Here is a 25,207-nt window from a genome sequence, read left to right as displayed (position 1 = left end):
AAAGAAAGTTTATTCCCTTTGCCACAGATTCTAATAGAAGACAACAAAAGTACAGGTTTCATGTCTTCTTTAGCAAATCTTTTTGATTTGTTCATTGAGATGTGGGTATCACTGGCAAGGCCGACATTTATTGTCCAACCTAAATTGCCCTCACGATGATAGTGGTGTGCTGTCTTCTTGAACTGCTACGGTCCACGTGTTATGAAAACACCCACATGAAGGGGTTTGACCCATCAACAATGAATGAAAGGAGCTTGCCGCTGGTGGTGTTCCCATGCATCTGCTGCCCTTGTCCATCTAGGTGGCAATGGTTATGGATTTGGAAGGTACTGTCGAAGAAGTCTTGACGAGCTGCTGCGGTGCATCTTGAAGATTGTGTACGCTGCTGCCTCTATGCGTCAGTGGTGGGGGGAGTGAATGTTGAAGGTGGTGGATGGAGCCCCACTCAAGTGGGCTGCTTTGTCCTGGATGATGCCAAGCTTCTTGAGCATTGTTGGAAATACACTCATCCAGGAAAGTGGAGAGTTTTCCATCATACCCCTAATTTGTGAGTTGTGGATGGTGGACAGGCTTTGGGATCCATGAGGTGAGTTACTCTCTGCTGAATTCCCAGCCTCTGACTTGCTCTTGTAGTCACAGTATTTATGTGGCTTGTTCAGTTCAATTTTTGGTTAATGGTAATCCCAGGCTGTTGATATTGGGGAATTCAGCAAAGATAATGCCATTGTATGTCAGAGGGAAATGGCTAGGTTCTCTCTTGTTGGAGATCATGGGGGTCATAGAATTTGCAGTGCAGAAGGAGGCCATTCGGCCCATCGAGTCTGCACCAGCTCTTTCAAAGAGCACCCTACCCAAGCCCACACCTCCACCCTATCCCCATAACCCAGTAACCCCACCCAACACGAAGGGCAATTTTGGACACTAAAGGCAATTTAGCATAGCCAATCCACCTAACCTGCACATCTTTGGATTGTGGGAGGAAACCGGAGCACCCGGAGGAAACTCACGCACACACTGGGAGAACGTGCAGACTCCGCATAGCCAGTGACCCAAGCCGGGAATCGAACCTGGGACCCTGGAGCTGTGAAGCAATTGTGCTAACCACTATGCTACTGTGCTGCCCCAAGAGATGGCCACTGCTTGGCACTTGTGTGGCGCAAATATTACTTGCCACTTAGTAACAAAGCCTGAATTGTCGAGGTCGGGCGGCACGGTAGCGCAGTGGTTAGCACTGCTGCCTTACGGCGCCAAGGACCTGTGTTCGATCCCCACCCCGGGTCACTGTCCGTGTGGAGTTTGCACATTCTCCCCATGTTTGCGTCGGTCTCACCCCCACATACAAGGATGTGCAAGGTAGGTGGAGTGGCCATACTAAATGCCCCTTAATTGGAAAAAAAAGAATTGGGGACTCTTTATAAAAAATTAAAAAAATGTTTGAATGAATTGTCAAGGTTTTGCTGCACATGGACACTTCAATATCTGGGGAGCCGTAAATGGCACTGAACATTGTGCAATCATCCACCAATGCCCTCACTTCTGACCTAACAATGGTAGAAGGTCATTGATGAAACAGGTTGGGCCTAGGACACTACCCTGAGGAACTCAAACAATCGCAGCCATCTTCCTTTGTGCTAGGTATGACTGTCAATCGAGGATTTTCCTCTGATTCCCATTTGATAGGATTCCTTGATGCCATATTCAGTCAAATGCTGCCTTGGTGTCAAGGGTAGTCACTCTCACCTCACCTCTTGAGTTCAGCTCTTTTTTCCAAGTTTGGACAAAGGCTTCAATGAGGTCATGACCTGAGTAGCCCTGATGGAATCCCAACAGAGCACCAGTAAACAGTGTTTTTCTGAAAAAAGAGGTCGACTTCTTCTCAAGATACTTTCAAGAAGGTAAAGGAAAAATTACAATTCCAGAGTGCCTTTGGCAAAATCAGAGATCCCATAGCACGTCAGATCTAATGAAGTACTTTGGAAGTGTTATCACGATAGTGATACGGGAAAAGAAGGCAGCCATTTTCTGCACAAAGCTTTACAAATGGCAGTGAGATAAAGATCAATATATGCTTTAGAATGAGACTATGAGATCTACTACATCCGGCTGAAAGAGCAGATCACATCTCTGTTTACCTCCCATCCAAAAGGCTGCACCTCCAAAACTACAGCACTCCTTCAGTATGCCACTGAAGTGTCAGCCTAGATTATGTTTCTGGAGTGAGCCATGGTTCACATAATTTAAATATTAGCTTAGCCTTTGCAGGCTGCAGCAAACTGCTTTTTTTCCATGCATTCTGTCTGTTCATATCTTTATAAGAACTAGGAGCAGGAGTAGGCCACCTGGCCCTTTGAGCCTGTTCCGCCATTCAGTGAGATCATGGCTGATCTTTTGTGGACTCAGCCCAAAAAACATAACCCTTTATTCCTTTATTCTTCAAAAAACAATCCATCTTTACCTCGAAAACATTTAATGAAGGAGCTTCAACTGTTTCACTGGGCAAGGAATTCCATAGATTCACAACCCTTTGGGTGAAGAAGTTCCTCCTAAACTCGGTCCTAAATCTACTTCCCCTTATTTTGAGGTTATGCCCCCTAGTTCTGCTTTCACCCGCCAGTGGAAACAATCTGCCCGCATCTATCCTATCTATTCCCTTCATAATTTTGTATGTTTATATAAGATCTCCCCGCATCCTTCTAAATTCTAACGAGTACAGTCCCAGTCTACTCAACCTTTCCTCGTAATCCAACCCCCTCAGCTCTGGGATTAACCTAGTGAATCTCCACTGCACACCCTCCAGCGCCAGTACGTCCTTTCTCGGGTAAGGAGACCAAAGCTGAACACAATACTCCAGGTGTGACCTCACTAACGCCTTATACAGTTGCAGCATAACCTCCCTAGTCTCAAACTCCCCCTCTAGCAATGAAGGACAAAACTCCATTCACCTTATTAATCACCTGTTGCACCTGTAAACCAGCTTTTTGCGACTCGTGCACTAGGACACCCAGGTCCCTCTGCACAGGCTCCAATACATTTCTGTACCTTCCACTGTGAAACACGTATTGGTTGAAGAAAGATATTTTAGTATCCAATGCAATAAGGATCTCCTTGCTGACGGTGAAATTGAGGTCATGCGCATCCTCAGAAGAACAGATTTTTTAATGTCAAAGTGTCACTATGGCTTGGAAGGAAGCCATTCGGCCCATTGAGTATGTCAGCTCTCTGTAGACCAGTCTAATCAGATCCATTCCTGTGTTTTATCCCTGGTTCGATTCCCCGCTGGGTCACTGTCTGTGCGGAGTCTGCATGTTCTCCCCGTGTCTGCATGGGTTTCCTCCGGGTGCTCCGGTTTCCTTCCACAGTCCAAAGACGTGCAGGATAGGTGGATTGGCCATGATAAATTGCCCTTAGTGACCAAAAAGGTTAGGAGGGGTTATTAGGTTACGGGGATAGGGTGGAAGTGAGGGCTTAAGTGGGTCAGTGCAGACTCGATGGGCCGAATGGCCTCCTTCTGCACTGTATGTTCTGTGTTTTTTCATAGAAAACAGGAGCAGGAGGATACTATTCGGCCCTTGAAGCCTGCTCCGCCATTCATTATGATCATGGCTGATCATCCAACTCAAGCGTAATCCCACATTCCCCCCATATCTTATGATCCACTTCGGCCTAAGTGCTATATCTAGCTGCTTCTTGAAAACATACAATGTTTTGGCCTCAACTACTTCCTGTGGTAAGGAATTACACAGGTCGACCACACACTGGGTGAAGAAAGTTCTCCTCATGATCTCTGTCTTAAATTGTCTACCCCGTATCCTCACACTTGTGACCCTGGTTCTGGGAACACCCACCATCGGGAACATCCTTCCTGCATCTACCCTGTCTAGTCCTGTTAGAATTTTATAGGCTTCAACCTAGATAAATATGAAGTGATTCATTATGGAAGGTTGAATTTGAATGCTGAATACAGGGTAAAAGGCAGGATTCTTGAAAGTGTGGAGGAACAGAGGGATCTTGGGGTCCACGTACATAGATCCCTCAAAGTTGCCACCCAGGTTGATAGGGTTGTTAAGAAGGCGAATGGTGTGTTGGCTTTCATTAACAGGGGGATTGAGTTGAAGAGCTGCGAGGATTTGCTGCAGCTTTCTAAAACCCTGGTTAGACCACACTTGGAATATTGTGTCCCACTCTGGTCGCCTCATTATAGGAAGGATGTGGATGCTTTGGAGAGGGTGCAGTGGAGATTTACCAGGATGCTGCCTGGACTGGAGGGCATGTCTCATGAAGAAAGGTTGAGGGAACTAGGGCTTTTCTCACTGGAGAGGAGAAGGAAGAGAGGTGACTTGATGGAGGTATACAAGGTGATGAGAGGCATGGATAGAGTGGATAGCCAGTGACTTTTACCCAGGGCGGAAATGGCTGTCATGAGGGGACATAATTTTAAGGTGATTGGAGGAAGGTATAGGGGAGATGTCAGGAGGTTGGTTCTTTACACAGAGAGTGGTGGGTGTGTGGAATGCACTGCCAGCAGAGGTGGTGGAGTCAGAGTCATTAGGGACATTTAAGCGACTCTTCGACAAGCACATGGACAGCAGTAAATTGAAGGGGTGTAGGTTAGGTTGATCTTAGATTAGGGTAAGTGGTTGGCATAACATGATGGGCCGAAGGGCCTGTACTGTGCCATGTTTCTATGAGATTCCCCCCTTGTTCTTCTGAACTCCAGAGAATACAATCCTAACCGATTCAATCTCTCCTCATACGTTAGTTCTGCCATTACAGGAATCAGTCTGATAAACCTTCGCTGCACTGTCCCTCGAGCAAGAACATCCTTCCTTGGATAAGGAGACCAAAACTGCACACAATATTCCAGGTGTGGCCTCACCAAGGCCCTGTGTAATTGCAGCAAGACATCCCTGCTCCTGCACTCAAATCCTCTTGCAATGAAGGCCAGCATACCATTTGCCTTTTTTACCGCCTACTGTACCTGCATGCTTATCTTCAATGACTGGTGTAGAAGGACACCCAGGTCTTGTTGCACATTCCTCTCTCCCAATTTATGGCCATTCAGTTAATAATATACCTTCCTGCTTTTGCTACCGAAGTGTATAATCTCATAATTCTCCAAATAACTGCATCTGCCACTCATTTGCCCACTCAACTTTTCAAAATCACACTGAAGGATCTCTGCATCTTCCTCACAGATCTCTCCCCCCCCCCCCCCCCCCCCCCCCCCCCACACACATCACACACATCCAACTTGGTGTCACCTGCAAATTTTGAGTTCTTCCGTCTTGTTCCCTCATCTAAATCATGAATCCATCTCAGTCTCTTCCGGAGGTCCCCAGCATCATAGATGTCAGTCTTCAGCCAATACAATTCACTCCACGTGATATCAAGAAATGGCTGAAGGCACTGGATACTGCAACGGCAATGGGCCCTGACAATATTCCGGCAATAGTACTGAAGACTTTGTGCTCCAGATCTCGCTACACCCCTGGCCAAGCTGTTCCAGTACAGCTACAACACTGGCATCCACCCGGCAATTTGGAAAATTGCCCAGGTGTGTCCTGGACACAAAAGACAGGACAAATGCAACCCAGCCAATAACAGCCCTAGTAGTCTACTCTCAATCATTAGCAAAGTGATGGAAGGAGTCATCAACAGTGCTATTAAGCGGCACTTACTGAGCAATAACCTGCTCACGGACGTTCAGTTTGGGTTCCGCCAGGGTCACTCAGCTCCTGACCTCACTACAGCCTTGGTTGAAACATAGACAAAAGAGCTAAATGACAACGGTGAGGTGAAAGTGACTGCCCTTGACATAAAGGCAGCATATGACCAAGCATGGCATCAAGGAGCCCTAGCTAAAGTGGAGTCAGTGGGAATCAGGAGTTAAACTCTGCTGGTTAGAGTCATATCTGGCACAAAGAAAGATGGTTGTGGTGGTTGAAGGTCAATCATCTCAACTCCAGGACATCACTGCAGGAGTTCCTCAGGGTACTGTCATAAGCCCAACAATCTTCAGCTACTTCATCAATGATCTCCTTTCCATCATAAGGTCAGAAATGGGGATGTTTGCAGATGACTGCACAATGTTCAGCACCATTCGCTACTCCTCAAATAATGAAGCAGTTCATGTCTAAATGCAGCAAGACTTGGACAATATCCAGACTTGGGCTGGCAAATGACAAGTTACATTCACACCACACAAGTGCAGGCAATCACCATCTCCTGCAAGAGAGGATCTAACCACCGCCCCTTGACATTCAATGGCATCATCATCGCTGAATCCCCCACAAACAACATACTGGTTACCATTAATCAGAAACTGAACTGGACTAGCCATACGCAAGTCAGGAGTGTAATGGAATACTCTCCACTTCCCTGGATGAGTGTAGCTCCAACAACTGAAGAAGCTCGACACCATCCAGGACAAATTGATTATTCCTCCTTCCACAAACATTCAAACCCTCCACATCGACGAACAGTGGCAGCCGTGTGTACCATCTAAAAGATGCATTGCTGTAACTCACCAAGGTTCTTGAGTCAGCACTTTCCAAACCCACGACCACTACCATCGAGAAGGACAAGTGCAGCAGATACCTGGGAACCCCACCACCTGGAGGTTTCCCTCCAAGTCACTCACCACCCTGATTTGGAAATATATCGCTGCTCTATCACTGTCGCTGGGGCAACATCCTGGAACTCCCTCCCTAACAGCACAGTGGATGTACCTACACCTCAGGACTGCAGCGGTTCAAGAAAGCAACTTGCCACCACCATCTGAAATGCAACTAGGGATGGGCAATAGGCAATAAATGCTGGCCTAACCAGTGACGCCTACATCCCGTAAATATATATATATATATATAGTGAATAGCTGGGGTCCTAGCACCAAACCCTGTGGTACCCCACTAGTCACTGCCTGACAATTTGAAGAAGACCCATTAATTCCTACATTTTGTTTCTTGTCTGCCAACCAGTTTTCTATCCATTTCCATACACTCCCCCTAATCACATGCGCTTTAATTTTACACACTAATGCGGGACTTTGTCAAAAGCCTGCTGGAATTCAAAATATATACATCCACTGGCTCCCCCTCGTCAACTCTATTAGTTGCATCCTCAAAGAATTTGAGTAGATTTGTCAAAGTTCATGGGAATTGCAAAAAAAACCTGGGAAAGCATTCTGCTCATGATTGGTTCACATAGCAACCTATACGACTGACAGGATGTTATTTACTCTGCTTGTTGCCAATTCATCCATTTTATTCAGCATTTAAACAAAGAGTCACAAGCATGCAATCCAAGGCAAGAAGTTTGTGGCCCAGATAGAGTCCAAAAGATTCACTGCTTTAGGAAAAAGTGACTATACGAAGTAATATGTAGCTGGGGTTAGTAAAATTGATAACCAGGATAGCAACTGCAAGTTAAATTTTTATGATTTGTGTAATATCGCATTAAACCAAGTCTCGTTGCAATGCCACATTCTTTTACAGCATGCTTTCTAAGGAAAGTTCTACTTTTGTAACTGTCTTTTCTCCTTTTTCAATGGACTTTTAAAACCCAGGCTTTGCTGCACCTAAGCACTGCGTTTGGTTTGCCTCTTAGTATAGACTTCTTCAACCTTGATGCCTTGCACTGCCTTGTCAAGATTTATTATAAAATTGCTGCAACGGTTAGATGAGAGATTTTAAAATTTGGCAACCACTCCATTGCAGTCTTCCTGCTGTGAAGTTCAAATTGAAAACCCAATTAAGGACAAAATTCATGCCATTTTCTCAGAGATATTCAGTAATTATTCTGCTTTACAGTTTTCAGAAGATGATTGTTTTGTTGCTTTATTTTGAGATCATTCATTGTATTTTTCTGGGCAGTGTGGAAGATAAAGAACAAATGATTAACCTCAGCTGTACAGCAGGTGCAATGAAATAATTCACTCTTGAGTAAAATGAAAAAAATGATTGATATGTCAATTAACAGAAGAAGATAGATGACAAAGAGGAAATGTTAAGGAGCATGGCAAATGTGAATCCCATTAAATTAATTGTGCTTGTAAATTGACATCTTGATGCATCCAACCTCTTGAAACAGACCCTACTTAAGATAATAAGAAATACTGTCTACGACAGCAAAAGGTCTGTTCCTTTTCCAAGAGAAACATTTCACATAGTGCATGCAGCTACCAACTGCGTCCATATGCAGATAATCTGCCAGCTAACACACAGTAGCTGTTCGACTGCACTTGAAACAAAGTGCTGCCTAACATTTGTAGAAATGTTATCTGCAATAAGTAGAAATAGTCTCAGATATATTTACTCTGCATGCTTTGTAAGAATATTCAGTAATCTTGAACAGTGAGTATTTATTTTCGTAAATTATTATGATTTATTATTTGGGTAGATTTCCTCCATTTTCTAGCTTTCTTCACAATAAAAGATACATGAGGGGGAACAAGTATATTGACATGTCTTAAATTCAAAACATCTTTTTAGTTATGATTTTGGTTTAAGAATAATTTAATCAGTTTATTGATTTTACCAGCAGTAAAAGATTCTGTGAACTAATATGTAATTACATTGTTCTGATCAAATATAATAGAGGAATGTTGCACCGAGTAAAGGTTTAAATTAAACTATGCTCTCTACCTTGCAGCATTATTGTCATTTACTACCATGTGTGTTTCTCCTGTCGGATGTCAGTGGTATTTCTGCATCTTTCAGAGAATGTCCTGAAGTGTCTGTGATTGCATTTACTTCTCAAATTTTAGTTTATAGTATTTAACATGACTTAATATTAGAATGCTTCTGCATGTGATTACATTAGCACTTATAGGGAAAGTTACAAAAGACAATCCTTATTCTCCTTTGCAACTCAATGCAAACTGTAACGTTGCAGTCATGGCTTAAGGAATATATCCTGTGTATATTTATGTTCCCGCTCATTTTTAGAGCTCCTTGCTGCCCTGAATCACAACACTGTCATCCTTTATGCCGGAGAAGTGGGAAATCTTAGAACATTGACTTCTCCATGACTGTTGTCAATATAATAAACCTAGGGTGTGCTGATTGGTGGGACAAGTCCTGGCACTTTTTTCTGAATTAAAATATCCGGCGAGGTCAGGTTTTCCATGGATCACCCTTTCCAATTTGATCATCCAGTATTTTATTACAATAGTTATCAGCTGCCAAGAGTAATATATTTATTAAAGTGAACCTTTCTTATGTTATGTCTATAGTGTGTCATTAGTTTCTAAAGAAACAATTAAAGAACTAGGACAATGTCATTGCCTGCAGCCGATGACTTTGGATTTAGAATTTCTGTTGAGACTTTAGTAAAATGTTTTCTTCAACAATATGAACCATATTTTGCTTCAATCTATGCAAGGAAAAGTTGTGTACCTTAGAATAGGCTTGGAAGGCAAACGCAGGAAAAAGTGTTAATTATAAAATTGAATTATTGAAAAATATAATCAAGCATTTCATTTCCAGCACAGCACTGTTTACTAGTTTAATCGTAAAAACATATTGTAATAAGTCTTCAGGACTATCTACTAAAATGAATATAGAGTTGGTTTCCTACCTAATTTAGACCATTTACTTAGAACATCTATTTCGTATCTTTTTCAGTCAAGATGAAGGAGACCAGGAAGGGTTTCCTGAAATTCAAGTCTCACCACCGCCATCACCTTTCCTCTCTGCTATCTTATCTGCTTTCCAACCAGTGGCTTATGAGGATGAGGAGGAAGCCTGGCGTTGCCATGTCAATCAGATGCTGTCAGATACAGATGGATCCTGTGCAGTACATACATTTCATGTGTTCTCTAGACTGTTTCAGGTCAGTGGTCTATTACCTGATGACGAGAATTTTTTGAGGAGATGACAGATTTGAGATGTGGATTCAGTAAGTGCAGTAAATGTCGTGCCAAAGACGTTTGCTTTACTCAAAGTTGTTGAAGCTGAATTTGTCAGTTGGAATGTTCTAACTGACATTCTATAAGTCATCGATGATTTTACTGATGTGAAAATAGACTTAGACTATTTATGAATCTCAGGGCATCTCAGATTTTGGGATCAAAAGTATAATTAGGTAAAATTAAGTGTTTTGAAAGTATAAGGCTTCCCTTTTAAGCAATGTTTTTGAAATATTTACAAATAGTGTCTTCAGACAAGAATTATTAAGGGGAAGAAATTTAATATTTCTCCATTCTGAGTGGCAAAAATATGTATGCTGCAATATATCTACACCAGTTTTATGTTATGATCAAGATATGTGGTATTCACTGACCCTTTCGAAATGTCCCTCATTGATGCTGGGACAACAACAACTTACATTTATATGGTATTTTTAAGGTAGAAAAGTGTCTGAAATTAGTGCAAAGTAATTGGCTAAAAACTGGATGATGAACCAAAGGAGGAGCAATTAGGAGGTGTGGGAAAAGCTTGCTCACAGCTGTAGGTTTTGAAGAGGATTTTAAAGGGGAAAAGAAAGGTGAGGAGGCTTAAGAGAATTCAAGGAGCAGATGTGAGCACAGCTGTTAAAGGAGTGGGATGCAGAGATGAAAGATCAGAGTTTTGGTAAGTTATAAAGTTGGAGGAGGTTTTAGCGGTAAAGGGGAGCGATGGGTGACCAATTGGTGTTGGTGGGCCAGTGGGGGAGTAGTTGGGGGTGAAGTCAGTGAATCGGAGGAGGGGAGTAAGGATAGTCGGGGTTTATGGGTCTGGAGGGTAGTTGTGGTATTGGGGAGCATCAGGGCATAGTGGCTGAGTGGCTCGTGACGGTGAGAATTGCAGAGGTTGGAGGGGGGTTGGTGAGGGGGCAGTAGGAGTGGAGGGGATTGGATGGGGGTGTTGGATATAGTCAGAGGGTGGAGTGGTTCAGGGGTGAGATTTGGGGATATGGAGCATAGTCTGGTGTGAAGGGGGGTTCAGAGGCAGGTTTGGAAGTGGGAGATGGCCATGAGATCCACTGCAGGTCAGGAGGATAAGTCTATAGCTATCTAGAAGTTAGAAGTGGTTTTAATTCTTCTAATTTTTCCTGGCTAACAATTTCTGTAGAGACAGTCGGAACCGTCTGAAGATTGCGATTTAAATTGGAACATCTGGATGGTTCCCAGTGCAGGATAATTTCCCAACGGAAGTTTGAGCTTTCTGGGCATTTGCCGTGCAATCCTTACTTTGATTCTCCTTTGGGGTGGCAGGGTTGAGTCTCCAGTGCTCCTTTGGGTCTCCTGGGTATGATGCTCTGGAACGGAAATTATGGGCCAATGATCTTGGTCATAAGAGCATAAGAAAAGGGAACAGGAGAAGACAATACATCCCATCGAGCCTGCACCACTGCTCAATATGATCATGGCTGATTTCAGGCTTTACTTTCTGTGATGAATGTAGGAATTTCAACAATGTTGTATTATAAGTATTTGGTGAAGTACGGGTTAAAAGGCACAGTTATAGTGTGTTGCTGAAATCTTGGGCAGGATTCTCCCATCGGGCGGCTAAGTGTCGACGCCAGCGTAAAAACAGGAGTGTTTGATGCTGGCGTAAAAACGGGAGTCGACGCCCTTCCGGGACCCCATTCTCTGGCCCACGCCGCTCCAGCTGCAAATCCCGGCGCCGTGGGGTCCGCGCATGCGCAGTTGGACCGGCGCCAACTAGCGCATGCGCAGTGGCCTTCTTCCCCGCACCGGCCCCGACACCAAATGCCGCAGGGCTTAAGGAGCCGGCGCAGAGGAAAGGAGGCCCCCAAGCCAGAGAGGCCGATCGGTGGGCCCCAATCGCAGGCCACGCCACTACGGAGGACCCCCCCCCCCACAGGCCGCCCCCCCGGACCCTTCAACCCCGAGGTCCCGCCAGCTCAGAGGATGTTAGAACGGCGCTCGGCGGGACTCTGATTTTTTTGTGACGGCCCGCAGCCCATTCGGGCCGGAGAATTGACGGGCTGGAGAGTCGGCGCATACCCCGACCGACACCGCGCCGGCGCCATCTCCGCATTGCGGTGTGGCGCGATTCGCGCCGTGCCGATTCTCCGACCCAGAGGGAGGGTGGAGAATTCTGCCCCATGTTTTAAAAGATTCTTAGGCTGAAAGCCAACAAAGTTTTTGCGAGCCAGGGGTGCAATTAATTATCATAAAAAGCTTGGGCTCTTGCAAATTTGTTTTGATTTAGGAGATTCCCTGAGGAGTTAATTAGTTTTCAGCTTGGTGAGATGATGTCATCGCTGGGTGTAACTAGGGCATCAGGCTTTTTGAGAAAGCATTTTCAGTTCAGTTCTGATCTGAATGAAGCTGTGTCCAGAATGAGGCAGTTCTGCTCTCACTGTAGGTTAACCATCTTTAAAGCAGTACAGACTTGTCAGAGGACAAGGGGGAGCTGAAACAAGCCAGTTGAAAAAGCTTTTGAAGATATCCAACCAGAGTTTCTGACAGGAGTCAGATCTTTTCTACAAAGCAGTTTCAAGAGATCTCTTTCTCAAAGAATATCTCTGTAAAGCAAGCATTCCTCTGTGCCATTGGCATTTAAGGTGGATAGAGAGCTGAGATAGGGCCTGGATTCTTCGCCCACCGCGCCACATTTCTGCCTCGATCCGCCAACAGAATTCTCCGTTACGCCGGCTGGTCCCATTGTGGGGCAGCCCCAAGCTGTCGGGAAACCCCTGGGTGCCAGCAAAACGGAGCATCCCGCTGGCGGAGAATCCCGCCCAGGGTTTTTTCTTGTTGTTTAAGTGACAATAAAGATAGCAGTTAAGGGTATTTATGTATCTCCTGTAGTGAGTATTGTTTAAGGGATAATTGCAAGCTATTATGGATATGATGTTAAAGATTTTAATACTGTGTTAGTAATAAAGTTTATTTTAATATCCAAATCCCTATTTCTTCGTGCAATCACTCCTGGGGCGAATTATTCTTTCCTCAGTCTTACAAAACTAAAATGAAATATTGGGGTTCCTGTCCAGTATCCTAGCCACTTTTGGTGTCTGGTCTGGGATCGTAATATTTCTCACCCGATCTCCATATTCTTTCATTTCTTGAGAACCCAAATACCTGTCTATCTCACCGTTAAATCTCATCTCTCTGGGGTAGAAAATTTCAAGGATCACAATTTGAAATTTCTCCTCATTTCAGTCCTATATTAACTGTCCCTTATCCTGAAACTTGTTCAAGATTACCCAGCCAGTGGCAACTATGTCTCAGTATCTATCCGACAGAGCCCTTACTAATTTTGAATGTTTGAATGAGTTCACCTCTCATTCTTCTAAATTCCAATGAAGATAGATCCAATTCACTCAACCTCCAAACATAGGACAACCCTGTCGTCCCAGGGACCAAACTAATTAATCTTCACTGTACTGCCTCCAATGCATGTATATCCTTCTGGAAATTGAGACCAAAATGGTACACCGTATTCCAGGTATGGTCTCACTACAGCCCCGTGCAATTCTACCTGTTATATTACTTAAAGTAATATATGTTACTCATTTGTTTATGCCGAGAAGTTCTTAACTTTGATGATGATGAATACTCGAAGTCGTCCAGTGATAACAAATAATTTATTGAGTAACTAATCAGTTTACTTGTGAGTTTGATTCTTCAATGCTTTTACTAGCAGTTAAATTAAATATGATAGAATTAGATTAACTATGAATATTCTATTTGCACTCTGAGCTAACACTTCTGTTCTCTAGTCACAACACACCCAAAGAGAGCAAGAAAACAGATTGAGCTTGTATTAATACCCCGTTAGTGTTGCCCTCAAGTGATCATCTAACTGTACTGACTACCCATTAACCCTTTATGTATATACATATACAGAGATCGCTACAATACCAAGAGTTATTTATTCTTGTATTGCATTCCCCTTGAAACAAAGGCCGACATACCATTCACTTTCCTTGCTGTTACTTGCTTTATCTCTGTATCTGCATACTAACTGTTTGTGTTCCTTGTACTTGTAGATCCAAGTCAACATTTACAAGTTTCATGACCTTTTTAAAAAGTATTCTGCTGTTGTATTCTTATAAATAAAGTGAATAACTTCATACTTCTCACATTATACTCCATCTGCCAACTTGTTGCCCACTCAATTAACCTGTCTACATGGGCGGCACGGTAGTGCAGTGGTTAGCATTGTTGCTTCACAGCGCCAGGGACCCGGGTTCAATTCCCAGCTTGGGTCACTGTCTGTGCGGAGTCTGCAGGTTCTCCTCATATCTGCATGGGTTTCCTCCAGGTGCTCCGGTTTCCTCCCACAGACCAATGATGTGCAGGTTAGGTGGATTGGCCATGCTAAATTGCCCCTAAGTGTCCAAAAGGTTACGTGGGGTTACGGGACTAGGGTGGAGGTGTGGGTTTAAGAAGGGTGCTCTTTCCAAGGGCAGGTGCAGACTTCTTAAAAATGTTTTTATTCTCCTTTTTCACATTTTCTTCAAAATCTACACCCACCAACAAACAGTAAACGGTAACAAATACAATGTCAATCCCCCTCTTAATGGCAATGATCCCATTCTCCCACCAACCCCCAAACAACAGCCCGCATGACAATGTAAACATCAAATTTAAAAAAGGAATCCGGAATCGCCCATAGTCACTATTAACATATATAGTGCCCCCCCCCCCCCCCCCCCCGCTAATATTCAAGGCCATCCAATTCCCGAAAGTGTACAATGAATGACACCCATGAATTGTAAACCCCCCTCCCAGATTCCTCCCCTCCACTTAGGGGCTGGTTTAGCACACTGGGCTAAATAGCTGGCTTTTAAAGCAGACCAAGGCAGGCCAGCAGCACGGTTCAATTCCCGTACCTGCCTCTCCAAACAGGCGCCGGAATGTGGCGACTAGGGGCTTTTCACAGTAATTTCATTTGAAGCCGACTTGTGACAATAAGCGATTTTCATTTTCATTTCATTTCATTTTCATTTCACTTCCTCTCGAAAACACCCAGTATCGGTGCCTTCCCCCAACCTTTCACCCCAGCTAGGCTCATCGAAATCTGTTCTACCAGGCTCTGATGGCCGCAGCCCCTCCCCCCACCTCACTCCTGTTCACTGGCTGGCTTAAACCAGCCAGTGTGGAGGCCCCTGCCTGAGTCTCATTCCCCTCTTATCCCCTCCCCCTGCCCGGTCCCAGGGAAACAAAGAAATCCCTTTAACACACAAACCCCAAAGAACCATCATTACAAAAGAGAATCCCAACTCTTACCTTGTCCAAATAGATGACGTCGACTCATTTAGTACATATATGACAACATGCACTGAAAACATAAAGCTACATACTCTCCTACCAACCCCTACCCTCAGTACAAGACCAATCCTCAGTCCCATTTTTCAATTCTGCCACAGACACCTCCGCCGCTTCCACCGTCTCAAAATAAAAGTCTTTGGATTTGTAGGTCACCCTCAACTTAGCTGGGTACACTATACCGCATCGCACCTTGGGACGGTACAGACTTGATGGGCCGAATGGCCTCCTTCTGCACTGTAAATTCTACGAACAATGATCTCTTTTCAGCCTATTTATGTCCTCCCATTAATTTTTTTTAAAGTATTTTGATTCGTCAAATTTTCAATATTTTCACAATACAAAAACAAACCCAACCAACCATGAACAAACAAAAAAAAAATCACAATCCCCCTCAACCCCCACCCTCAGCAGTCAATGGTAACCAACTCCCAAAAGTACATGATGAACAAACCCCAACAATTGTAGAACCCCTCCTTCACTCCCCACACAGCTCAAACTTCACCTTTTCCAGGGTCAAAAGCTCCAGCAGGTCTCCCCGCCAAGGCACAGGGTGGAGAAGCCGATTGCCCCTTCTACAAGACCAGCTTACGAGCGATCAGTGAGGAGAAAGGCTAAGACGTCTGCCTGCGCACCTGCCTGCAGCTCAGGGCAATCTGATACCCCGAATATGACTTCATGAGGACAGGGCCCCATTCATTGTAAGACCTCCAAGATTGTACTAAACACTATCCTCCAAAACCTTTCCAGCTTCGGGCAGGACCAAAACAGATAAACATGGTTTGCGGGGTCCCACCCACATCACGCACAGACATCCTCCACCCACTCGAACAGCCGGCTCATCTTTAATTTTGTGAGGTGCCATACATGGCCTTCAACTGTATCAGCCCCAACCTCGCACACAAAGTCGTAGCATTCACCCTCCGCAACACCTCACACAACAGTCCTGCTTCCAGCGCCACCCCCAGCTCTTCCTCCCACTTTGTCTTAATCCCCTCCATGGATTCCTCCAGAATCCTCCCGTAGATCGGCAAGACGACCCCCCCCCCCCCCCTCTCCAACCCCTCCACTGACAGCACTGCCTCCAGCAACGAGGAGGCCGGCGCTATCGGGAAGGTCAAGAAGACCTTCCTCGCAAAGCTCCATTATACTCCCCACAGATATGCTGGGCCCTCAAAAAAGTCTGCCGTCACGTCAGTTGGTGAGTCCAGAATATGCCTAAAGCCCACCGGCGCCAACACATACTTCTCTCCCGATTCCTCTAAACTCGCAAATCGCGCCCCCCCCCCCCCCCGAACAAATCTGCCATTTGCTTAATTCCCCCTCCCATCTCATCCCTGAAACCTCTCATCCATCCTACCCAGCTTAACCCCATGATTCCCCCTAATCAGCATTTCCCCCCCCCCCCCCGACCCAGCCCCCAGATTAAAGTACTGCCTAAACTGCCTCCAAATCTTCAACGCAGCCACCAACACCAAACTCACTGAGTACTTGAGCCTTGGGGAGCGGCGCCGTTGCCCGCGCCCGCAACTCCGACCCCTAAAAGAGCCCGCCTCCATCTTTACCCACAGAGCCCTTCCCCCTCCTTGATCCAACACGGCACCTTCTCTGTATTCGCCGCCCAATAGTAATACAGCAGGTTTGGGGGGGCCTAGCCCCCCCCGTGCTTACCATCCCCTCTGCAGTACCACCCTCTTAATCCTGCCCACATTATCCCCCCCCCCCCCCCCCCAGGAAATACGCCCCCCCCCCCCCCCCCCCCCCACCCCAGGAAATAAGCTTGTCAATCCCCCTGAAGAAGGACTTTGGCAGAAAGACCAGCAGACATTGGAACAAAAACAGGAATCACAGCAAAACATTCATTTTTACTGCCTGCCCCCGCCCGCCAACGACAGAAGGAGATTGTCCCACCTCAGCAAAACGGGCTGCACCCTCCCCTCCTAGGGTTCGCCACTTTTCAGGGGGCGGAGAATCCGAAAACCGGCACAGCCCCCGATATTGGCGTCAAACCGGATTCACCGCCACGTCGCCGAACGCGATGTTGCCGTTGGGAATGGAGAATCCAGCCCATGGAGTGAGAAGAGAAGTCATTGCTAAAAATGCTTTGAAAATGATCAATTAAATAAGAATGGAACCAATTAAGTAAGAATGGTCTCGCTAAACTGGCCAATGGAAAGTAGGACATCTGAAAGTATAATGTGGTTAACTGTCAGAGACTGTAGAAGGATCAAGAAGGACAAGAACATGGTGATTAGATCATGCAACTGATTGGATAGGCCCAATCATGCTGACAGTGATATTCACAAGCTTCTCATAGTTGTTGACATTGAGGATAGATGGCAAGAATTGTATGGAAAAAGTAGGAAGTGCAGAAAAAAGCAGGTTATCTTTGCTCTCCCAAATTGTCCTGGAATAGTGAGTGATGTCGACAGAGGAGAGTGAGGCCTAAAAGTGCTTCACATGGTACAACCAGATCTAATAACGATTGCATAAACTAATCGTGTGCCACCTGATTTACACTACAAGTTTAACATTGCTTTGAAGCCAAAACGGCTTTGCACCAATCTGTACAAACCGTGTGCTGATATGAAAATTTTTAAAATCAAAAGAACAGAGTGAAAAATGATGTTGATAGCCGATTGCTTGTTTCTACAGAACATTCAGAAAAAATTCTGTGCCATAACTCATGATTCTGTCAGTCATTTGGGGGACAGTCTCCAGAAGATTGGGTCGAAATTCAAGAGCTCATTGGAAGTAATGATGATGTGTTCAGATTGCCCTACTGTCTTTGTGGATGCTGAAACTGTAAGTTTTAGACTTTTACTGCAATACAATTAGTAAGAGTTGTAGAAAAGTGGTGTAAACTAATTTTATGTATAAAATGTTATGGCATTCCTATCATAAAATTAGAGTGGTTACAGCACAGAAGCAACTTTATTCATAAGACTGTTCTAGAAAATGTATGTTGCATAATGATTTGCCATTCATATTTTTGAGCCTTCCTCCGGTTTCTTCCAATTTTTAAGTGTAGACTTAAACTTACTGTTCACCAGTCACTTCCTTTATTTGCAATTCTTCAACAATTGCTTGGCAGCAGAATCTTCTGGTCCCGTGCTACCATTGGGGTTTCCCATCGAATGCACCCTCGCCGCTGGTTAACTGACGGCGCATCCAAGATCCTGTCAGCATAATTGGCCAGAAAATTCCAGCCTTAGTCATTTATACATAGTGTATTACATTTTCGCACGTATAACATACATTGACTTTCATAAGTTCCTATTGGCATGCAAGTGAGAAAGCATTTCCCTAAGGAGGACTACAACATTGACTCAGATCAAGAGGTGGCACAGTGTTTAGCACTCCTGCCTCACAGCTCCAGGGACTCGGGTTCAATTCCGGCCTTGGGTGACTGTGTTGGGTTAGTACTCCCTCCCCATGACTGCGTGGGTTTCCTCTGAGTGCCCCGGTTTCCTCCCACAGTCCAAAGATATGCAAGTTAGGTGGATTGGCCATGCTAAATTGCCCCTTCTAGTCCAAAAGGTTAGGTGGGGTTTCTGGGTTACGGGGATAGGGTGAAGGCATGGGCTTAGGTGCCACGTCCAAGTGCTGGTGCAGACCCGATGGGCCAAATGACCTCCTTCTGCACTGTAAATTCCATGATTCTATGAAGATTAAATGGTTTCATGGAGAAAACTGGAAACCTAGCCAAGATTCTGAAATAAATGGAAGTTCTGCAGGAGGTGGAACAGCCCATATTTTTAAGATGCCAGTTCTGTTTCTCGGTTTTGTTATTTTACTTTCTTTAACCTTTTTATTCTCCATCCCCACAATAGATGTGAAAGGGTGATATCCATCCCTCAGTCCACAACTGAGAAGGCACACAAACAATTTCTATCCAGTCCACCACCAGTGTTGTTGAACCGGCCATACAGAGTAGACTCGGAAAACCTACGCCCTAGTTTTCCTCGCTTGATGATTTTTGATGTTAACCTGAAAACCCGAATTGCACATACTATGTGTTAACCCTCTGAATAAGTCTGTTCATCAGTCTCTGCCATTTTTTCTGGCATTAATACACATTCTAGTTTTTAAATTATAAAAGAATAGCAGGAATATAAATGCCTGTGATTTTTTAAAAATCTTTTGCAGCTTGTTTCGTGTGGATTGTTAGAGACATTAAAGTTTAGCGTTTTAGAGCTACAAGAACACTTGGATACTTACAATGCCAAAAGGGAGGGAGCCGAACAGGTGAGCCATAGAAACTCTCCTCCTACATTTGCACTTTGTTTTGATTTACATATGACAACCTTGACAGAATCACATTTATGATATTGAGATGAAACATTTGAAAAGTGTGGAGCATTGAGTAAAGAAAAACTTAATACTGGTGTTTCATTGCATCTCTCTTTTCTATATTAACCTAGTATTTGGGATCAAAAGTACTCCAGAACATTAAATTGCTGAATGCAACACATTTATCATAACGTTGTGATGAAGTGCTCCGCTTCTTTTTAGAGTGCTGAATGTTGGGAATGTAAAGTTGAATGAAAACTTGGAATTTGCTAAAATCTGCAAAACAGAATACTCTATTTTTATTTATATAATTTACTCTGTCTGCATTACTTAAAGAAAAGCTGGGTGCTGCTTCCATTTTCCCACTTTTCCCAATCCAAAATCACTTCTCTTTTTTTAGAAAATATTTTATTGAGGCATTTGTAATTATCACACTTTAACACATTAACATCTCTTAAGCACCCACCTGTAGGTACCGAAACCCATTCCCGCCCGGCAACTCAAACTCCTCCTCCAATGCCTCCAAGTAGGGAAACCCTCCTGAATGAATAGGGCACCAAATCTCTCAATCCCTGCCCGCCGCCATCCCTTATAGGCCCCATCCAGCACCCCCAGAGCAAACTGGTGATTGTTACAAATTGGTGACCACACTGACGCCCCCTCCAATCTCATGTGCGGCCTCCATTGCCCCCACACCCTAAGGGCTGCCACCACCACAGGGCTCGTAGAGTACCGAGCTGGCAAAAATGTTGGGCGCCGTCAGTAAGGCCTCCAAACTCGTCCCCTTACAGGATGCCGCTTCTACTCTCTCCCACACCGACCCCTCCCCCACTATCCACTTCCTGACCATCGATATGTTGGCTGCCCAGTAATAGTTAATAAAGCTCGGGAGGGCCAAGTCCCCCCCTCCGCGACCCCGTTCCAGGAGTGCCTTTCCTGAAAAAAGCCTTTGGGATAAAAATCGGAAGACATTGAAAAAAGAAGAGCAGTCTCGGGAGGACCGTCATCTTTACCGTCTGGACCCTCCCCGCCAGCGTCAGCGGGAGCATGTCACATCTGCAAAAATTGCTTTTCATTTGATCCACCGCTTTGCCCAGAGTTAACTTATGAAGCTGCCCCCAATCCTTAGCCACTTGAAACCCCAGATATCTAAATCTCCTCTCAACCACTCTGAACGGCATCTCCCTCCGTCTCTTTTCCTGCCCCCGTGCCTGGATCACAAACATCTCGCTCTTTCCTATATTTAACTTGTAACCTGAAAATTGCCCAAATTCTTCCTAGTATCTCCATGATTTCGGCCATCCCCCCCACCGGGTCTGTGACATAGAGCAGCAAATCGTCCGGATATAGAGAGACTCTGTGCTCCACACACACACACCCCTCCCCCACCCTCACTATCCCCCGCCAGGCATTTGATGATCTAAGGGCCATTGCCAAGGACTCTATGGCCAGGGCAAACAGTAATGGGGAGAGTGGCCATCCCTGTCTTGTCCACCTGCAGAGACTAAAATACTCCGACCGGACTTCGTTGGTTCGTACATTTGCCACCGGAGCCTGATATAACAGCCGGACCCAATCCACAAATCCGTGTCCGAACCCAAACCCACCCAAAATGTCCCATAGGTACTTCCACTCCACCCGGTCAAAAGCCTTCTCCATGTCCATGGCTACTACCACCTCAATATTGCGTCCCTCCGCTGGCATCATTATAACATTAAGAAACCGTTTTATATTGGACGTCAGGTGTCTGCCCTTCACAATTCCCGTCTGGTCCTCCCCGATTACCTCGGGACACAATCCTCTATTCGAGTGGCCAAGACATTTGCCAGCAATTTAGCATCAACGTTCAGTCAGGAAATTGGCCTGTACGATCCACAGCTCTCCGGGTCCTTATCTCGCTTCAGATTGAGAGAAATTGATGCCTATGATAGCGTTGGGGGGAGTATTCACAGCTCCCAAGACTCGTTAAAAGCCTTAACCAGAGTGGTAGCACTGCAGTCTCATGACGCCGAGGTCCCAGGTTCGATCCCAGCTCTGGGTCACTGTGCGTGTGGAGTTTGCATATTCTCCCCGTGTTTGTGTGGATTTCGCACCCACAACCCAAAGATGTGCAAGGTAGGTGTATTGAACATGCTAAATTGCCCCTTAATTGGAAAAAATTAATTGGGTACTCTAAATTTTTTTTTTTTTAAAGCCTTAACCAGGAGTGGCCCCAGTAGCCCAGAGAACTTTTTATAGAATTCCACTGGGAATCCGTCAAGTCCCGGGCTTTACCGATTGCATCGCCCCAATCTGTCTATCACCTCCCCAAGCCAAATTGGGCCCCCCAGGTCTTCCACCAGCTTCTCATCTACCTTCGGGAACTCTAGCCTCTCTAGGAATTGATTCATACTCTCCTCCCCGGCTGGTGGTTCCGACTCATATAACCGATTATAAAATTCACGGAACACGTCACTAACTGCCCCCAGGTCCATCACTACCTTCCCCCTCATATCCTTTATTTTCCCTATTTCTCTCGCCGCCTCCTGCTTCCTTAGCTGATGCGCCAGCATCCTGCTAGCTTTCTCCCCATATTCATATATTGCCCCTTTTGCCCTCCTCAGCTGTCCCTCCGCCTTACCTGTGGAAACGAGCCCAAATTCCATTTGGAGTCTCTGAAGCTCCCTCAGGAGCTCCTCATTTGGAGACTCTGCATACCTCCTGTCCACCTGTGAGATTTCTCCTACTAATCTGTCCAGCTCTGCCCGCTTAGTTTCCTCCATATGGGCTCGAATCGAAATAAATTCCCCTCTGATAACTGCCTTCAATGCCTCCCAAACCACCCCTGTCGCAGTCTCTCCCGTATCATTGTTTTTTATGTACCCCCGGATGGCCTCCCTCACTCGCTCACAGATCTTATCGTTCGCAAGCAGCCCGGCATCTAATCTCCACTGTGGGCGCTGAGACTTTCCCGTGCTTGCCTGTAGGTCTACCTAATGTGGCACATGGTCTGACACCACAATTGCTGAGTACTCTGTGTCCTCCACCTCCGATAACAGTATTTTATGCAGTACAAAGAAATCTATCCTGGAGTATACCTTGTGCACATGGGAATAAAATGAATATTCTTTGCTCCTTGGCCTCCCAAATCTCCACGGATCCATGAACCCCCATAATTCATTCACCATTGCTGATATGTTCCCTGACCTAGAACTCGACTGGTCCAGTCTCAGATCCCCCATAACTAGCCGGTGCGAGTTCAGGGCCGGGATTCTCCCCTATCCGGCGGGGCAGGGGAATCCGGCGTAATGGAATGGCGTGAACCACACCGGCATCGGGCCGCCCCAAAGGTGCAGAATTAGGGGCCAAGCCCTCACCTTGAGGGGCTAGGCCTGCGCCGGAGTGATTTCCGCCCCACCAGCAGGCGGGAAAGGCCTTTGGCGCCACACCAGCCGGCGCCGAAAGGACTTCGCCGGGCGACGCATGCGCGGGAGCGTCAGCGGCCGCTCACGGCATCCATGCGCATGCGCAGTGGAGGGGGTCTCTTCCACCTCCGCCATAGTGAAGACCATGGCGAAGGCGGAAGAAAAAGAGTGCCCCCACGGCACAGGCCTGGCCAGGCCACCGTGGGGGCACCCCCCGGGGCCAGATCGCCCCGCGCTCCCCACAGGACCCCGGAGCCTGCCCACGCCGTCTGCTCCCGCCGGTAAGGTAGGTGGTTCAATCCACGCCGGCTGGCGAGGGTTGACAGCGGCGGGACTTCGGCCCATCGCGGGCCGGAGAATCGCCGGGGGGAGCCCGCCGACTGGCGCGCCGCGATTCCCGCCCCCGCCGAATCTCTGGTGGCGGAGAATTCGGGACACGGCGGGGGCGGGATTCACGCCAGCTCCCGGCGATTCTCCGACCCGGTGGGGGGTCGGAGAATCACGCCCCAGGTCTGGGATCATTCCCAGCACCTTCCGAACAAACGCAACATCATTCCAGTTTGGGGCGTATATATTTTCCATCACACTGCCATTCCTTCCAGCTTCCCACTGACCATAATAAATCTACCCCCCGGGTCTACCTCTATCCTCCCCACCTCAAATGCCACCCTCTTGTTAATCAGGATGGCCAACTCCCTTGTTTTAAAGTCCAGTCCCAAATGAAAGACCTGTCCGACCCATCCCTTCTTCAATCTGAATTGGTCTCCCAACTTCAAGTGTGGCTCCTGCAGCATGGCCACTTCCGCTTTTAACAGTCTCAGGTGTGCAAATACACGGGCCCTTTTGACCGGCCCATTCAGTCCATGAACATTACACGTAACCAGTCTGGTCGGGGGTCTCTCACCCCCCCACCTCCTCCCCTGTCAATCAGCCATGACCTTTCCTTAGCCCATGCTCCGCATTTCCCTTGGTCCGCCACTCGGCAGCTACCGCCCTCTGCTCTCCATCCCCAATCCCCCGAAAGTCCCTTACTCGTCAGTAGTCCCCTCCCCCTACTCCATTTCTCCTCAGCTCTCCCCCACTTTGCTCCCATTAACTGCTATCCAGCTAGCCTAGTAGCTCTCGCCCCCCTGGTGCCAAGCATTCTACCACTTGCCGGATCTCCTCCCTTCCCCCCCCCCCCTAACATAAGTTATCAACACAATGACATCAAACATAGAAAGCAAACAAACAATCCCCCCAGGTGCAGAGGCCCACCCCCCTCCCTTAACAGAATCTTATCTATCCCATCATCTTCAAACAGAACCAAAACAATAGAAGAGCCATCAAACTGGGTAGGTGGAAAAAAATTATGCATGCAGAAACTCAACCATCTTCTTTCCAAGAAAAAATCGCAACTCAAAGCCCTTTTCACTGCAATTCGGCGCATACAACAACAAATCAAAATCAAATCAAACAGAAAAAGCCCTTCTCCTCCCGAAAGTCGCAACTTAAATTATAGAATTGAAAGGTTGAGATTTTTCCAGACAGAGAGAGAACTGCACAAAACCTCGTTGTCACTGAACCTGCTGTTTTCTGAGTTTTGTTTCCAGCCATCTTTTGATTTCTTCTTTTCCGACTATTTTTTGGGCACGGTTCCATAAATTGGGGGTAGCCTCCTTCTCCTCTCACTTTTATCAACTTATGTTGAGAAATTCCCGCGAAAATCCAACTCAAAAGCCATTAAAAGACCACTAGAGGCAACAGCTGCTAAATGTGTGACCGTTCACTCCGTGGCCACCACCGGAAGTCCCAAAATCACTTCTTGAATAGAGTATTGATTGAAGATGGTGCAAGAACATTTTTGCCCTGATTTTCTCACTCATGGGCCAGAACTTTCCGGTCCCTCCTGCCATGCGGCTCACTGCATCCGTTGCAGGTAATCCTGCTGCAGCAGGGCCAGAAAATCCTGGCCATAAAGTGCAGTTTCTCATCAAGAGCACAGGAGTGCAGAAGTAACCATGTCATCTGGTATAACCAAAAAGGAAGGAGCTGCGTACAGATATTCTATTTTATATTTTTTCCAGGACCACAAGGAATTGTATGCTAGCGTGTTCACTTTGTAGAGATCCATGATGGATAATATTGGGTAATAGGTGAACTACCTTGTAAAATGTTTAATATGTGTAGCTAGGTCGGTGACGGGTGTGCGGATGAACCGAGTGAGTTTGGACTACTTTAGACTGCAGGGATGTCCCCTCTCCCCACTGTTGTTTGCCTTGGCTATAGAACCATTGGCGATGGT

At 46.1% G+C, this 25,207-nt stretch overlaps 1 protein-coding gene across 4 annotated transcripts in view; it reads left to right on the top strand.

Annotated features, from left to right (window-relative positions):
• The window catches only part of fryl (furry homolog, like), a 683,156-nt gene that overhangs the window by 594,511 nt on the left and 63,438 nt on the right, over nt 1-25,207 (top strand). For all 4 annotated transcript variants that reach the window (XM_072496733.1, XM_072496730.1, XM_072496731.1 and 1 more), the window contains 3 exons: nt 9,624-9,831; nt 17,882-18,031; nt 19,376-19,474. In XM_072496733.1, the coding sequence (XP_072352834.1) occupies nt 9,624-9,831; nt 17,882-18,031; nt 19,376-19,474 (457 nt within the window). The remainder of the gene's footprint in view (nt 1-9,623; nt 9,832-17,881; nt 18,032-19,375; nt 19,475-25,207) is intronic.

Source organism: Scyliorhinus torazame, chromosome 3 (assembly GCF_047496885.1).
Source record: "Scyliorhinus torazame isolate Kashiwa2021f chromosome 3, sScyTor2.1, whole genome shotgun sequence".
NCBI lineage: Eukaryota > Metazoa > Chordata > Chondrichthyes > Carcharhiniformes > Scyliorhinidae > Scyliorhinus > Scyliorhinus torazame.
The sequence above is the reverse complement of the archived record's forward strand: the minus strand, read 5'-3'. Positions and strand labels throughout refer to the sequence as shown.